At 44.4% G+C, this 16,751-nt stretch overlaps 2 protein-coding genes across 2 annotated transcripts; one reads left to right on the plus strand and one right to left on the minus strand.

The window, feature by feature from the left end:
- The first annotated feature begins 688 nt into the window (after positions 1-688).
- On the plus strand, positions 689-6,221 carry gpr174 (G protein-coupled receptor 174). Its single transcript, XM_069696794.1, has 3 exons — positions 689-858; positions 3,357-3,789; positions 5,345-6,221. The coding sequence occupies exons 2-3, from the start codon at positions 3,586-3,588 to the stop codon at positions 6,146-6,148; spliced, it is 1,008 nt and encodes a 335-aa protein (XP_069552895.1). The 5' UTR covers positions 689-858; positions 3,357-3,585; the 3' UTR covers positions 6,149-6,221.
- A 276-nt stretch (positions 6,222-6,497) lies between these two features.
- LOC138619958 (integral membrane protein 2A-like) lies at positions 6,498-13,066 on the minus strand. Its single transcript, XM_069696796.1, has 6 exons — positions 12,691-13,066; positions 12,090-12,227; positions 9,795-9,974; positions 9,580-9,690; positions 8,357-8,501; positions 6,498-7,903 (listed from the first exon to the last, which is right to left on the minus strand). The coding sequence occupies exons 1-6, from the start codon at positions 12,760-12,762 to the stop codon at positions 7,809-7,811; spliced, it is 741 nt and encodes a 246-aa protein (XP_069552897.1). The 5' UTR covers positions 12,763-13,066; the 3' UTR covers positions 6,498-7,808.
- Between the last annotated feature and the right edge of the window lie 3,685 nt (positions 13,067-16,751).

Below are 16,751 nucleotides of genomic sequence, written 5' to 3' on the forward strand. Positions count from 1 at the left end.
TCCTGTGGTCTCTGTGTGTCTTTGTTTGAAGCTGCTTGCATGGTGAGGTTTCCTCTGGGTGTCAGGCAACAAATAAAAAAGAAAAAAAACAGGTGCCAACTCAATTTTGTTGTACTTCCTCTTCCCATGCAAAATGGTGAAGACAGCTGGCGGCATTTGAAGCAACTCGGAGAAAAACCAGTAACTGCCAGGCTCTGAGGTTAGCTTTTAAACTGACACACAGCACAGCACCACGCACCAACCTCCTCTCGCATCTGCCAAAAGCCAAATCAGGGCCAACTCTTGAGGCTACACCCGCCTGCGGGCAGATAAACGCAGCCCACCTTAGGAAAACGTGGTGTCTGATTCATCAACCGAAACATACCCACGTCTTTATCTTTCTGCTGCCACACTCTAGCATCCAATTTCAGCTTTTATTAAGTCACTGAAAACATCACATTATCTGAAACCAAAAGCAGTTTGGGTTCTGTTTTTCTACTGTTGATTCTTATCTTTTGATATGTCACAGTATTTTGATCAGTCACACACACCCGAAGAGGCCGTCCATGAGGAAATAGTGGCCTTGAGTGTAATAGCAGAAGTCATGGTGTCAAAACTTATTGTAAACCACACCCCTTCACTCACAGGAAACCCTGTGAGGGAGAGAAAATCCCCAGCACAGCAGAGAGAGACACAGAGAGGAGATACAGAGACTAATCGTAACAGGAGAGAAGAGAGAGATCAATGTGTGAGGCAGAACAAGAGATAAAGAGAGGGAAAAGAGTGTGAGAGAGACAGTGAAGTGTGTTAGAGGAGGAGAAGGGAGGCGATGGAGGAGTGTGTTGACTGATGCTTCACCCGACGGCTTTGAAGATTGAGGTGAGAGAATACACTGTTATAGCTGATAATCAGAGAAGCAGTGAGTGAGTTAATAACTGCTGGATGTTTTGAGAGTGGAGTCATGTCTCGTGAGGGACCTCGTATGTTTCTGTAGTGTGAGGAATGTCTGATATGTGGAGGGTGTGTGTGTGTGTGTGTGTGTGTGTGTGTGTGTGTGTGTGTGTGTGTGTGTGTGTGTGTGTGTGTGTGTGTGTGTGTGTGTGTGTGTGTGTGTGTGTGTGTGTGTGTTGGCCAGAGTCAGGGTGTCTGTATGTGTGTTCCCTCTCAGTGTCCAAGTAAGTGCACTTTTAGGGGATCATGGCGTGGTTCTTGTGTGTTGGGACAGCACACACGTGGAGGGACCCGGGTGGGTGCTCTCGGCCAACGTTTTGGGTGCTGGTATGCCTCACGCATACAGCGGCAGATGTCATGTGTGAGTGGAAAAGCGGTAACGCGCCAGCGGCCCACAGAGAGGTGAATCACAGCAGATACAACGATGTGTTTCCATTGGCGAGGTCAGAGGAGTGAAACTGCTCAATGCTGAGGTCGGGGTGCTGCTGTGTTTTAGAGAAGTTTGATTTAACCTGAATCCTAACCCTGTTTTTAACCCAAAACTGAGCTGAACTCAAATCTCATTTATTTACACAAATATCAACCCGTTCCAAATACATACAAACTTGTTTCTGTCAGATGATGTGAAGCTCCTGGACGTCCCAGCGGCGATGGTTTTGCTGGGTCATCATTGAGCATACAGATACATCTACTGTGACTGGCGGAGGAGGAAATGAGTGTTGAACACGCTGATTGGTCGTCACTGTGAGATCAATTAGACAGATTAAAAAGAGGAGAGTCACATTAAGACATTAACATCAAATTCAGCGGTTACTGGAGTTAAAGTCTACTGGGAAATCTGTCTAAGTGCTGAGAAGCAAAATCCCCTCTTTACTTCTGAAAGTTCACTGCTCGTTCATGCCTTTGATGGGAAACTGTTCTTCAGCGTGCAATACGGTACGCCCTAAAGCAGAGGTCTCCAACCATCGCAATCCACCTGTACGTCATAGGAGCTCTCTGGGGAAAAAAAGTTGGAGCCCCTTGCCCTAAAGCATCGTCAGTCCACAACATCACAACAGCCCGATTTTGGGCCCATGGGCCAAGTTTGGCCCACACCTTCTTTGTGCTGGCCCTCACAGCGTTTGACAAGCTCATGCTAAATCTCCTTCTTTTTAAGGGCTGTAAAATTGTAACTGGAATGACTTCAAATAGTACATTTTGTGCAGCTAACAAGTATACAATAAGAGTTTTATGGCCATGGACAATGCTGCTAATCCTCCCTGTTCAATTCCATTGGCCTTTGTCTTCATTATGAAGAATTATGGTAATCTCTCTCTCTCCTTTTAAAGCTCATGTGCTGCTGGTGTGTCCTACATCGCTGACTTTGGGCTGCCAGTCAAGATAAGAGATAGAGGCAGTGGCATGCTAATGAAAAAATGTAGCAAGAAATTGTCTTGATGACAGTTTTGACAGTTGCAGCAGCAAGTGAATAAACTCCGAGTTGCACCAGCATAAACCTGCTCATGTTTACAGTGTAGGTGTATCACACCTACAAGTTTAAAGCTGAGATTCAGACATCACTTTGTGTTTCCATCTGAAGTAACAGTTCCTGTCTGAAGTTCATCTCGGTTTAAGGTCACCGGAAAGGTTTTTCAAATCTGAATTACTTTCATTTTGTGCTGCTGAATGTGTCAGAAAACACCATGTGGGTGTCACTTCAGTTTTGAAAACCACCAGAAGAGTTGTTCATCATATCTAAGTGAACACAGAGAAGGCCGGTATGTCTCGGCCTGACCTGTGAACAGCTCGCCTCCTCTATGTTAACCACACTGGTTTCAGAAATGCTTTGCAAGGTATTTCACACCGGCTCACTGTCGGCTACTCTGCAGGTAGAGATGCTGAGCTGTCGTATGTGGGAGACTGTAGCAACACCATTGCATATTTCTGTAAAAGCCCACTGCAGGAAGCTGGAATCACAAATTATCTATAATGTTATGCATTGTTAAAACACACTGTGTAACCTGTCGAGGCGTGCCTGGCAGTTGCCGGTTTGTTTGAGTGTCTGATTTCGATAAATTTGATCTGTACCTGACTGAGAAAGGTTCTTTCAGAATACCTGCTGGCTATCTGCATAACATGCAAAACTTGCTGCCATCAAAACCTGATTCATAAACAAACAGCCTCCTGCTTTTGCTCATCCAAGCATGCACTGGGCAGGTGGCAGGTGGTCAGTTTATTGCAGTTAGAGCTGTGTCACCAGAGTACTGTAGTGTTTCCACTTCATCTTCCACTTCATTGTAGACTGTACAAAGAAGCGCAGGCAGAGACAGGACTACTTTCTAAGAGGTGACACGGCTGCCAACATTCAGACTTCTTCTTTCTGGACACATTTTTCACCTCTTACTAAAATGCCTTTTAAAATAACCCACTTTTCTCTCTTCTACCAGAACAACATGGTCTCTGGGGCGACGGCAGCCTGAAACACCGACAGCTGATACCTCTGGACACAAACTTCACCAGAAGACATCATTTCTCAGTCGGGCATGAGGCAGCGAGGTGGTGGCACCTCCTCCTCTTCCTCACTGTAATGGACAGCATGGATGCTCCAACCAACCCGTCACCCAACTACGAGCAGGTTTCCTGATATAAAACTTCCTGACAGCAATTGACGTGAAGATGAACTTTGGTAACCAAAGCTGTGAAAGCAGTCCCGATCTCAGGCCGTACCAGCACCGCGTGTATGCAGTGGTGTACAGTGTGATCTTAGTCCCAGGCCTGGTGGGTAATGTGCTGGCACTCTGGGTGTTCATGGTCTACATCAGAGAAACCAAGAAGGCCATAGTGTTCATGATGAACCTGGCTATGGCCGACCTGCTGCAGGTAAAAATCCTTCCATGTCTTTTGGGTTATTTATCTTTCTATTAATCACTTAACACTTGGACCCCACAAACAAGCATTTACAGTAGAGCTCCAATGTTTCAAACCCTATAATGTAGTTATATGATGATAGTTAAATTCTTAAACCTTGTGTTGTGTAACTTTTGTCTACCTCCTCTGCCAGTAACAATAACTGCTAAAGCAATGCTGGCACATCATAGGCTGCACTACTGGCTTATTCTGTCCGTCGCTACTGTTGCGGCTGTAAAACAGTGGACACACTTGAACACAATTTTGATTGATTTGGTCCGATAACATTACGAAGGTCTGGAAGAGCAGCCACATTAAACTATTTTATCCCAAATTCAAGTTCGATCGGGGCCAAACTGGAAGTTATCTGGCTCACTGGTGGAAGTCTGCTCTGCTCACAGAGGATGTCCACTATGAATTCACCAGGCCAGCGCGGCAATGTCTCACTACAGATCAGATTTAAAGACTATTTATAGTGTAAACACTTTATATTCCGTATACAGAGACATTTGACTGGTGGTGACAGGTTTAATCAGCATGGTGTGAAGGGCTTGAATGTCTTGCTCTGTAGCTTTAACTCGACCACAATAAAGTGTATTATAGTATGTATTTACTATTTGACCTTTAAATATATTAAACTATTTATCGATTGTTTATATTCTTTTTATTAATACTATATCGGGGAGCAAAAGCAGAGTGTTTAACGCTAATAGTATGGACAATTTACTTGGGCTGGTGCTCTTTATGGCACCGACTTAAATGCTTTGGTATTATTTGCTGTGGAAAAATGCCTTGTCATTCGGTACCACAATTCAATACACACGACATCCACATTATCATCTGTCTTAAAATGCTTAACATCTGGTGGTCCACCCAAGCTTAAATTAGAAAAGCCTTATTTTGCATTTTGGCCTCATACCAGGTGCAGTAACATAAAGCTTCTCTGTGTCCGGCCGACCACCGCCTAATGTCGCCTGATAGAGTATGAGGGGTTTTAGGAACATTGATAAATTGTGACATCTAGCAATATCTGGCAGGCGTTTAAGGGACATCTGTTAATTGTAGCCACAGAAAATAAGTTACACTCTCCCCCTCTAAACTGCATGAAAACTAAAGATTTGTAACATAATGTTTTATGTAGCTAATTTTCTTTTTCTTGGATGGATTTTATAAAATAGATATTAATTAAAAACTTTAAAAAAAAAAAAAAAAGCACCATTCAGTGGACTCAAGGTTTTAAATAAGACTCAAGTTCTCTTAGTTTCTAAAATAAAGTGCTTATCGACCACTTTTTTACAGTCGGACAGGCTTAAAAACATGTGAAATAATCCTTTAAACAACTGGTTATTGGAATTGTTACTTTATTTTGTTGTTGGCCAACAAACTGTTCAATTCACTGAGAACAATAAAAGCAGCGAATTGCTCAATCTGGCATCACAATAAGAGCAAAGTATCCAAACGTGAGATGAGTGTTCTTCTTCTGTATTTCTTCTCCTGCAAGCACCGTGACTCCCTGGTTTCTCCTCAGGTGCTCTCCCTGCCTCTGCGGATCTACTACTACCAGAACAACACGTGGCCTTTCGGTCATTCTGTCTGCATGATCTGCTTCTACCTCAAGTATGTTAACATGTATGCCTCCATCTACTTCCTGGTGTGCGTCAGTGTGCGTCGCTGTGAGCTCATCATGCGCCCGCTCATGTACAAGTCCTCCAGGCGGAAAGGAGACTGGTTCATATGTGGTCTCGGGTGGATGCTGGTCTGTCTCTGCTGTCTGCCGTTCCCTCTGCTGAGGAACCCCAGCGCTGCATTGAACACAACCCTAGGATCAGACCCGGTGTGTTTCTCAGAGCTGCCTCTGAGGACTGTCAGCACTCCAGCAGTCTGGACCCTCCTCATCACTGCAGAACTGTTCGGCTTCATCATCCCCCTCATCTTGGTGTTAGCCTGCACATGTATGACCGCTGGGAGTCTCCAGCAGGCGAGGGCTGAGGCTGTTCCCGACAGAGGGGAGAAGCGGCGGGCGCTAAGGATGGTGCTCAGCTGTGCCGTAGTCTTCTTAGTGTGTTTCGCTCCTTACCATGTCACTATGCCCCTGGACTTCCTGGCTAAGGCCAACGCTCTGAGCAGCTGCAGCCTCAGGGATGTGATCCTGAGATGTCACCCCTTCACGCTCTGCCTGGCGAGCCTGAACTGCAGCCTGGACCCACTTATTTACTACTTCTCAACACACGAGTTCTGGAGACGCCTGAGCAAGGCAGAGATAACAGACAGCGTGACTTTCAACAGGCGCCTGTCCCGGTTAACTGGAAGAGAGAACTTGGAGAACGACTAGACTCGTCTCTTGTCACTGTTGCCGAAGGACCAACAGCGAAATCTGAACCACTAAAACCCGAGATGAAGTCCGTGTATTCCTACACAAGTGTAAAATGTCGAAATATGAGGGTTTCAAAAGGATCTTTTTTTTTTTCCTATTTATTTCATTAAAACATGTTTTTTTATACATTTACATGACCCTTTTGAAGAGTGGGCTGTTTCTGTTGTAAAAGATGAAACTGTCATTAGTGCCAACGTCTCCAATGAGCATCAGAAATGCAGAAAACAGGAAAACCCCTGAACCAGCGATGAGAAAAAGGGTTAGTGTTGTCTTTCACTGGTGCTACAATAACCAAACTGCCACAATATTCAGTAGGTAAAGAAATGCAACTTTATTCAACAACAAAGTGAAGTTCGGTTCAGTAGTTGCACACAACATTGTTTGTTTTCTAATTTTCTAGAGTATTCGGTTAAAAAGCTAATACAGAAACCATCTTTAGAGCTCATTTCCTGTTGATTGTCTCTCTGCACAGGCATCAAGTAGGAAACCACTGAGAATGAGTTTTAAGTTATTTAGCAAAGACATTTCTTTTTTTATAACCTTTTCTTCAGGGATTTCCAAATTCAATAGTATTGTACACAAACAAATGTACGCAGATTCTTGAGAATTTTTAGTTCTTCAAAACTTATCTCTCGTGTTTATCACAGCTGTCTCAGCGAAGGTAAAATCATCTTATGAAACTACAAATTCATAAATAAGAACTCAAAAGTAGAAAACGAAGTGCTTAAAATTCAAATTTGGTGGAATTTTCCTTTAGCTTATTCACGCCTTCAGTTCAGCCTTCAAGTCACAAATGAGGTTTTTACACAAACACAAAAACTGCTCATATAGGGTGCTGGAGGACTGCTCATCAGACCATTAGTTACACTAAATCATCACACTGCAGGACAGCAGAGGCCTCTGGGAGCAGCAGGGCACTCTGGGAAATATCTACAAAAGTGGTGACCGAGAGCTCCAGTCTTGTGCATCTCTGTTACCATCTAATAAAGTCAATGACAAGCATGTTCCATGCTGACTTGTGCACTTATCACACCCTAACATACAGTATATCCTGTCAGAGCTGCTCTATGCAACCCGTTAAAGAGTGGTGACAAGAGGCTGACACGACAAGACAGGTCTGATATGGATGACTCCTCAGGTTCACTAGAATATTCAGTAGAACGACTAATAAATCTCGTCTGGAGGTGATTGGATGTTGTAATACAGTAACATCAAGAAGATCAGTCTGCAGGAAGATACAGCAACAGAACAATAAACAACAGAACAAAGAAAACTTAGTAGATGTGAAGTTAGCAGGCTGACTTAAGTTATCAGTACAAGACTAGCTAGTGAATACTTGAGCAAGAGAGCGAGGACCTGTGCAGGTTGAGGGGAATACAGCGGGGAGGGGGGGGTAGGCTTTAATGCTGGAACTTAAATTCACTCAACACTAGATTTAAAGCAGAGGAGGCAAAAAAAAAAAGTTTTATACAAAAGTAACTTTCTGCTGAAAGTTGTTCCCTCCTTTACACACTCGCTCCTTCTCTCTGTCTCTGTCTCTCTCTCTCTCTCTCTGTCACTCGGGCTCTCTCTGCCACTCTCTCTTTCTCTCTCTTTGGCCGATGTTCATGCTTTCCCATCAAGCCTTGCAGATCCGGGTCTCCGTCACAAACTTGTTCTCAAAGTGGTGGATGGTGAAACACTCGTCTGCGGAGCGTTTCTGGATGCCTCCACCTGACAAACACCAAGACACAAACAATATTCATGCACATCTGATACAGTTCTCTTCAATCAGACTGAAATGTGAATTAGGTCGGTTTGTTTTGACTCGTTTTCTTCTTCGGTTGTTAGTTGTAGTCCCATTTGTCCTGTCCACATGCCTCGGGCCTTTCTAAGTCTAAGTCTGAATCAGGTAACGACGTCACCACAGCTGGATAAGCTAAAGTGTAGAGGCTGGAGTCAGCTGACGTTAGCTAGCTGGGACGACCACGACACAGAGCAGGTATTACCATACTTTATATGATATGGAATTAAAACAAAAAACTCTTAAAATTAATAACAATATTTCCATTATAAAGTGTCATCGGTGCATCATAACGGAGCCCTACAATCAAACGACATGTGTGTGCTTTACATATGTAAATAACATAATAAAAAAGTTTTCTTGTGTGTTCAGCACGTCGGCACCTGGCAGGGTGGAGCGACGCTGCATCCTGTACGTGTCCTTCCCATCACACAGCCGGCGGATGTAGAAGCCCAGAGGCTTGATGTCATCAATGCGCTCCGTCACCACCAGATCCTCGTGCACCAGGTAGCTGCGGTATGAGTCAGACTGGAAGAAAGAGAAGAGGAACCTTCATAGTACATCGTTGTACTACTTCTTCAAAAGAACAGCAGATCACACTTCGAGTGACGATGTCTCTGCCCTGCGCTTGTCGTCTCCACCAACAGTTCTTCTCTTCTATCTCAATGCTTTCCTTTTCTCTCTCTGCTCTCCTCTCACCCCAACCGGTCGAGGCAGATGGACGTCCACCTCTGAGTCTGGTTCTGTCGGAGGTTTCTTCCTGTTAAGAGGGAGTTTTTCCTTCCCTCTGTTGGAGGTTTTTCTCCCTTAAAGAGGAGTCCCCACCCCCACCCCACCCCCCCCCCCCAAGCTTATGTGGGAATTGTTGAATTTCTCTGTATAATATTGTAACGTCTTGCTGTAAGGACTTCAATGTGTCAAGTGCCATGAAATAACCTGTCTTGTGATTTGGCGTTATATAAATAAAATTGAATTGAATTGAAGAGGAAAACAGCGGAGTGTGAAAACTAAGAGTGGGCAGGACTTTGTATAATCTTATGAATCATCCCCAAACTTCTGCATTTTTTTAAGCAATTTCATGCTTGATGAGGAAATGTGCTAATTTCTGCAACACCCACCAACAATACCATCTGGCATCCCACATACTGTATCGCTTCCTGTCAGTATGTTGATTTGTGTATCTATAGTTGTTTTAGCAGTCTATTAGGAGGTCATACAGATAGCAGAATAACGATATACAGTTGTGTGGACTTGGGACACAGCTTTAGTCTTGTTTACTAAAGGGTTTAAAGAGTACAACTTTACTTTTAAGCCGACTAGTAATGCTCTACTGACACCTGCTTCATGTCACATGTATAAAGAAAAGGAAAGAGAAAAAGCCTTTCTAGGTGATGTGTGCTGGAATTTTACAATTTAACAGATTTGCACAGGATTAAAGCTCAGACAATCTGTGGATTGATTATAAATCCCTGGATTTCACCAGGTAATATTTGGTCCTTTATATCAGAGCTCATGCATGAGTTTGAGTGAGAGAGCTGTGAGTGTGTCTCCCAGCTGAATGCTCAGATGCTCTTAGATGTGAAGACGCTGAGTGGACCGGACTCACCATGAGCTGCGAGAAGAGGTCGATGAGGTCCTGAGGGGGGAGGACCACCGAGGTGTTCAGAGGGATCACGAAGCAGGTCCTCAGAGTCAGGTCCAGATACGCCGTCAACTTCTACTCACAAACACGTGATGTCATTGTCAACATATTCAAACCTTAGCAGGAGGAGAAATCATCTGCAGCACTGAATCAAGAGACTGAGTGTTCCCCGTCCTCACCCTGTTGAAGTCATGGAGGATGTAGGCAGGGTCTCCAGGTCTGAAGTGGGGAGGGGGGACGCTGATGACGGCCATGCTGTCAGAGATCTCCACCTCCTCCTCCACCCGCGGCAGGTAGTACGGCTGGCTCTCTCCTCCGGCCGACATGTCGCTGAACTGCATCGCGCCATGATACAGCCTCTGGAGAGGGATCACGCAAATAAATCACTCAAAGATGAATGAAGACAGAAACAGCAGCTAGGTATAGTTGGCTGGCTGACAAAAAAAAATGGGGATTAACAAATTTAAGGTGTTATTTAGTCATATATCTTTTTTTTTTTTTTATCCTGTGAGGAGTTTAACTGAAACATTTGAATCACACACACACAGGATAAAAAAAAAAAACACCCAAAAAAACATGTGCCATCTATAGTAGGTACGGTGGAATTTGTAATCAGTGGTAAAAGAAGTGTCTGCATCTGGAACCACAAGTACCTGAACTGGTCTTAATGTGGATTCACACAGCCAGCAGTTTCTCCGCTGTGTCTACCTGCTCTGTCGCTGCACCAGTTTAAAAACTCCCATCCTGCTGCAGCAGCTGTGGAGCCTGATGCTGCCAGATCACAGCTGTTGGGTTCCTTCAGTTTCAATCATGACACAGACAGGTCATGGTCTGTAAAGAAGCACTAATTAAGCTTAAAGCTACATTGAAGAGTACTTGACTGAATTTTGTTTCAGTGTTTTAATGTACTTTTTTGTAATGTGTCCTGAGCAGTGGTTGATGAAGTATTATCATATATACAGGTCAATTACTGAAGTGAAAATACTAATACTTAACTGTATAAATACCAGTAAAAGTCCTGCTTTCAAAACTTTACTAAAGTAAAATTGTGGAAATATTATCAGCAAAATGTACTTAAAGTATCAAAAGTAAAAGTACACACTGCGATAATATGCATTTTACTACTATAGTTATTTAATGTTGTGGTCACTTGAACTACTTTACATACTATTGGTTAGTTTAATTTACAATAATGCATCTAAAAGAGCTAAGATCATCATATATTTCTAGTGTCGCTGTCCTGTGAACCACCTGAATCTAAAAAGGTCAACAAGCTCATAAAACTGTTCTTTGTCTGCTCTGTGACGATCGACTTTCCATCTGATCCAAGTGGCTTTTTAAATAGTTTATTCAACTTGAGAAGAAGAAGAATATCCTCAACCTATAAAATAATTATTTCATCATTCAGGTCATCCGAAAAATTCAAAATCACAAAATTTTGAGACAGATGATTATCAGTGGACACTGAGACTAGTAGAGTAAAAAGTACAAGATCTTCGAGATCTCCGAGTAGAAGTATACAGTAGCATAAAATGAAAAAATACCCAAGTACAAGTACCACTGGTACTGGATATATTTTGCAATGTGATGAAAAATATATCATTGTCAATACAATGGTATAGCTGGCATTTGAGCAAACAACAGACATTTCAGGTAAATAAAACGGTTGCTCATGGCAACAAGTTCCTTTGATTAAAAATTTAAAAAATTGTATTTGAATTAATGTTTTTTTTTTAATGAATTATAGTTTAATGAGGCATGTTGGCCTAATGTTAATTATAAAACACCCCGACTGTGTACATTGAGACCACACAATAAAATTAACATGAGACTGAACACAGTTCAAACTCAAATAGGTGGCGTCTGCACTTTCTCTGAAGTCACAAGTGAGCGAGAGCTGCACGTCTGTGGTCAAAGAGACAAAAGAAGGACATTTATTTTCCTGAATTTTCTTTTGGTTTCAACTTGGCTATGAAAAAAAACTATCAGAAGATTTGAGGAAGCTCTTCGATCCAAATAGATAAATGTTTCCTCAGTGAAGCAACACTTTGACTGGAAAGTACAGCCACTAATGTCTGAAAATAAACTCCTGTCTGGAAGAAAGTCCGTATCTCAGCACTTCTATTGTAGGCATGTGGCTTATACAAGATGTATTTTTAATTTGCTATCTTTATTAGTAAAGAAAAGTGCTGATGCAGATGAGAAACACAGAGAAAAAAAAGTTACATCATGCAACAAAAATCAAACCCTGGACAATGCAGTTACTGTACATAGTTGATACCTCTTAAAAATTAGGGTGAGAATTTTCTATACAGTTACTTAAATGTGGGAAAGAAATGTCATTTACATCCCATTATTGTAGGCTACATCTCTATGTATTGTGATACGTTTCGAAATGCAGATTATACGAATATTACCTGTTACAGTATGTAATCGCAACGTCACGAATCATACTAATATGTAAACACACGCACCTTGGGGGTGAAATATCGATAGAGACACGCTCCCCCCACGATGAGCCCGCTGAGGATGAAGGCGATGCCGAGCAGCGTGAGCAGACAGCGACCTGTGGAGCCCTCAGAGCCCCCAGGAGCAGAGGCCAGCTCAGGATCCTACACACACACACACACACACACACACACACACACACACACACACACACACACACACACACACACACACAATACTGTCAGCACTTCTAAAGCGAATTATAATATGATCCAATGCACTCAATATCAACATCAACGTATACAGAGCTTTGATTTCACAATCCTCTAATCCCACCGATCTTTGCCCTCTGCAGAGCAGCTGTGTAGGAGATGGGCGGTCCCTCCGCGTCCCGCATCAGGTGCAATATGACTCCATGCATCTTCAAAAATATCTACAACTCTATAAATATCACATTGCAAGGCCTTTCACGCGGGATAATACATAAATAAACACATGAATCCTCACATTTATTATGATTTAAGTCCACGGTGTCCGCTGAACGCTCGCGGCCGGTGCAGGCCTGCTACGAGGCTCAAATCGGCCACCGGGGGTTCGGACGCAGGACATAAAGCCCGTATATCTCACCTTTTCTGCAGCGGGCACCTCTTTGCCCAGCGCCTTCTGCGCCAGAGCCGAGTTAAATGCAATCTTCACCATGCTTGACGTGGAGACGTGAGCTCCGGGTCTCTCGTGCAGACAGATGAAGGTGGAGAGTGTCGGTGCGGAACTGCAGGCTCCGTGTGTTCTCCGCAGCAAAGCCCTGTGACGCACTTTGCAACCTCGGCTTTATCTAGCACTTCCGGTGGCCGCGGGGGGATTAAAGATGACAACCAAAAAAAAGAAGCTGGAGAATTTACTTCAATCTCAAGTTATGTGACGTGAAAACATGCAGCAGATGCCTGGTTTAATTTAGACAACCGTTATAGCTGCTCTAACGTGACCACGGAGATGATTTATTGCACGAGTATCATCTATTGAGAGGGAATTTGTGTAGCTCTAGTGCCATCTAGTGGCCGCATGTGGAAACAAACATTCTCCCCATCCAGGAGAAATCGGCTTTTATTCAAGAGACTCCAAACACCACAAGAAGCATTTATTTACACTTTGAGTTAAACGACACTCAGAACAGTACAAGATGTGAAAATGGCTCAATCAATCTCTCACTGTAATGTAATGAAAATAATATCTGGAGTGTATAATGTGGCTCATTCATCTCTGGGAATATTCCACTCTGTGAATAGATGTCCTCCTGCATGCTGGGTACTACCTGCCAGTGTGTGTGTGTGTGTGTGTGTGTGTGTGTGTGTGTGTGTGTGTGTGTGTGTGTGTGCGCGCGCGCCCACTCACACCGACACGCACAGTACGCAGCCTTCACGGCGCTGTGTGGAAACACAGGCCGGTGCCAAGGCTGTACAGTACGTCTGACACACATATCCTCAGTGCTCTCTCCGTCTCTGGCGTGTGGTGGTCGTCTGCTTCCTCTGCTTTCACTCCCCTCAGTTAGGGCCGCACGTATGAGTAAATAAACACTTAACTGCCGCAGCGGCGCTCCGATTCCACGCAACTCGGTGGCACCTCTCCAGCCCTCCGCACTGCAACTGTACCACATGCATCTCCCGGTCTCACAAACACACACTCTGCGCGGCTATGATATTTCCTCCGTTAAACAGACAGATTGGACCGGTAATCACCACTGAAAGGTACATAAACAGAGCAGCTGATTTCTGTACCTAACTCCCCCTCCGCGTGCCCCCTCAACACTGCCTCCGCCTGAAAACCCTAAGTGGTCCTGAAGGCTTGTTTATGGGCTCGTCTTACGCTGTGTTTGATCTGAGAGCTTGCCCACACATGCATGCGTGGACACACACATACTGCAGCAGAGGGGCAGAGCCAGCATTAGCAGTAATAGCTGAGATGATAAACAAAAGACTTAGATTTAATCCTGAGGGCTTCTCAGCATCACACACAAAAGAGGAAGGGGGCGGGGGGGGGGGGGGTTGTGGATGATTGGGGGGGGGAGCATGGAAGCAGGTGGGGGGTGAAATAAGAGTGATTCGGGGAGAGGGTGAAGTGATGACTGGGAAAAACACGGAGAGGGAGTTACTGGGAGAGGCAGAGCAATCTGCAGCGTCTGATGCTTGGGTGAGTTTTCCGAGGAGCTGATTAACGGCAGATTAAACTCGCCGTCCGTCCAGTTTACGTCTCAAACTTTCTAACAGGCCTGCCGGTGGAGAATTTCTTTGCAGCTCAAAACCGAAAAGAGCAAAAACATCACACACAAGTGGACGCCCATGTTTTTGTGCACAAGCACACGGAGGCAATAAGCATCATAATGGTGGATGGCAGGCGTGCGTGCTGGAGTTTGAATGCCAGTGTTTCTCTGTGGTCTGCAGCAGCAAACGTCCAATGAAAGCAATAAAAAAAAAAAAAAAAAAGCACTCAGGCCACACTCATGCACGTGTATACACAGACGCACTCTTTGCCTGCAATGTCAGCAAACTGCGAAAGTCTGTAGGGGCATAGCTGGCTTCATAAAGTGTGAGAAAAAGACGCTCTCATGCATGACATCACCCGCTCACTAGCCAACAAATATGAACGCACACACAGACGCACACCTCTTAGATTTGTCATCAATTTCAATCCCAGACATGTGAAACCGCAGGTGACAAATGAGTTTGTCCCTCTCGCTGCTCCCCAACTGTACATGTACACACACACACACACACACACACACACACACACACACACACACACACACACACACACACACACACACACACACACACACACACACACACACACACACACACACACACACACACACACAGTCCCCAAAACTGCTATGGTAACAGCTGGCCACAGAGTTGTGTTGAACCAAAAACTTAGACTCTGCTCAGTGCTTCATAACGTCACCGACATGTCTTCATGCGGATCCACATAATCACCATGTACCTCAAGTGAGAGAACATTTAGTGGTCAAAGACAGAGAGAGAGAGGGGGGTGGAGAGGGGAGGAGAGAGAGGGGGGGAGAAAGAGAGGGAGGGAGAGAGGGGGGGAGAGAGGGAGATGAACAAACATAAGAGCAGATCTTTTGGCCAGACCTGTAGCACCATCACCATCACCATCAACCATCACCACCACCATCACCATCACCATCAACCATCACCATCACCATCAACCATCACCATCACCATCAACCATCACCACCACCATCACCATCACCATCAACCATCACCATCACCATCAACCATCACCATCACCATCAACCATCACCACCACCATCACCATCACCATCAACATCACCATCACCACCACCATCACCATCAACATCACCATCACCATCAACATCACCATCACCACCACCATCACCATCACCATCAACCATCACCATCACCATCAACCATCACCATCACCATCAACCATCACCATCAACCATCACCATCACCATCAACCATCACCATCACCATCACCATCATCATCACCATCACCATCAACCATCATCATCACCATCAACATCAACATCACCATCACCATCAACCATCATCATCACCATCAACATCAACATCACCATCACCATCAACCATCACCATCACATCACCATCACCATCACCATCAACCATCACCATCAACATCACCATCAACATCACATCACCATCACCATCACCATCAACATCACCATCAACATCACCATCAACATCACCATCACCATCACCATCACCATCAACCATCACCATCACCATCCATCACCATCAACATCACCATCACCATCAACATCAACATCACCATCACCATCAACATCACCATCAACCATCACCATCACCATCACCATCACCATCACCATCAACCACCACCACCATCAACATCACCATCACCATCAACATCAACATCACCATCACCATCAACCATCACCATCAACCATCACCATCACCATCACCATCACCATCACCATCACCATCACCATCACCATCACCATCACCATCACCATCACCATCAACATCACCACCACCATCAACATCACCATCACCATCAACCATCACCATCAACATCAACATCACCATCACCATCACCATCAACCATCACCATCACCATCACCATCACCACCACCACCACCATCAACATCACCATCACCATCAACCATCACCATCACCATCAACATCACCATCACCATCACATCACCATCACCATCAACCACCACCACCATCAAAATTAGCGCGCATCACAGTCTCATGATCCTTCCTGCTCCACCACACACACTTCTGGCAATCGCATGTGGCTTTGAGACAAGGGTGACAAATGAGTCTTTCCTGTGAGTATCAGCTTCTAAAGCTACCTTCGCTCTCTCCCAGCCTGCCTGTCTTGTGGTCTTCATCCTCTCAGCTTGGCTCACCTCAGGGAAATGGAATAATTTCATGCTGAAGGAGTTCTTCTTGTGGGGCTGGTGGGGAGGTATCAGTAAAGATGGAGCCACAGCTGTTCACAAGTGAATGTAGAAACTGCTTTATAAGTCACTAGTTAGTTTCAGGCGAACCCATAAAAGGCCTTAGCTAATACTGTGTAAACCGTAGGTAGGAAACACTTGAAGAAGTGTTCAAAGATATCAAATATGTAAACAGGAAGTCACTTTCAAGCCACCAAGTTATGCTAAA

This window comes from Brachyistius frenatus, unplaced genomic scaffold, assembly GCF_029030835.1.
Source record: "Brachyistius frenatus isolate BFR_SWC_R1_liver_20210118 unplaced genomic scaffold, ASM2903083v1 Contig_22, whole genome shotgun sequence".
Classification (NCBI taxonomy): Eukaryota; Metazoa; Chordata; class Actinopteri; family Embiotocidae; genus Brachyistius; species Brachyistius frenatus.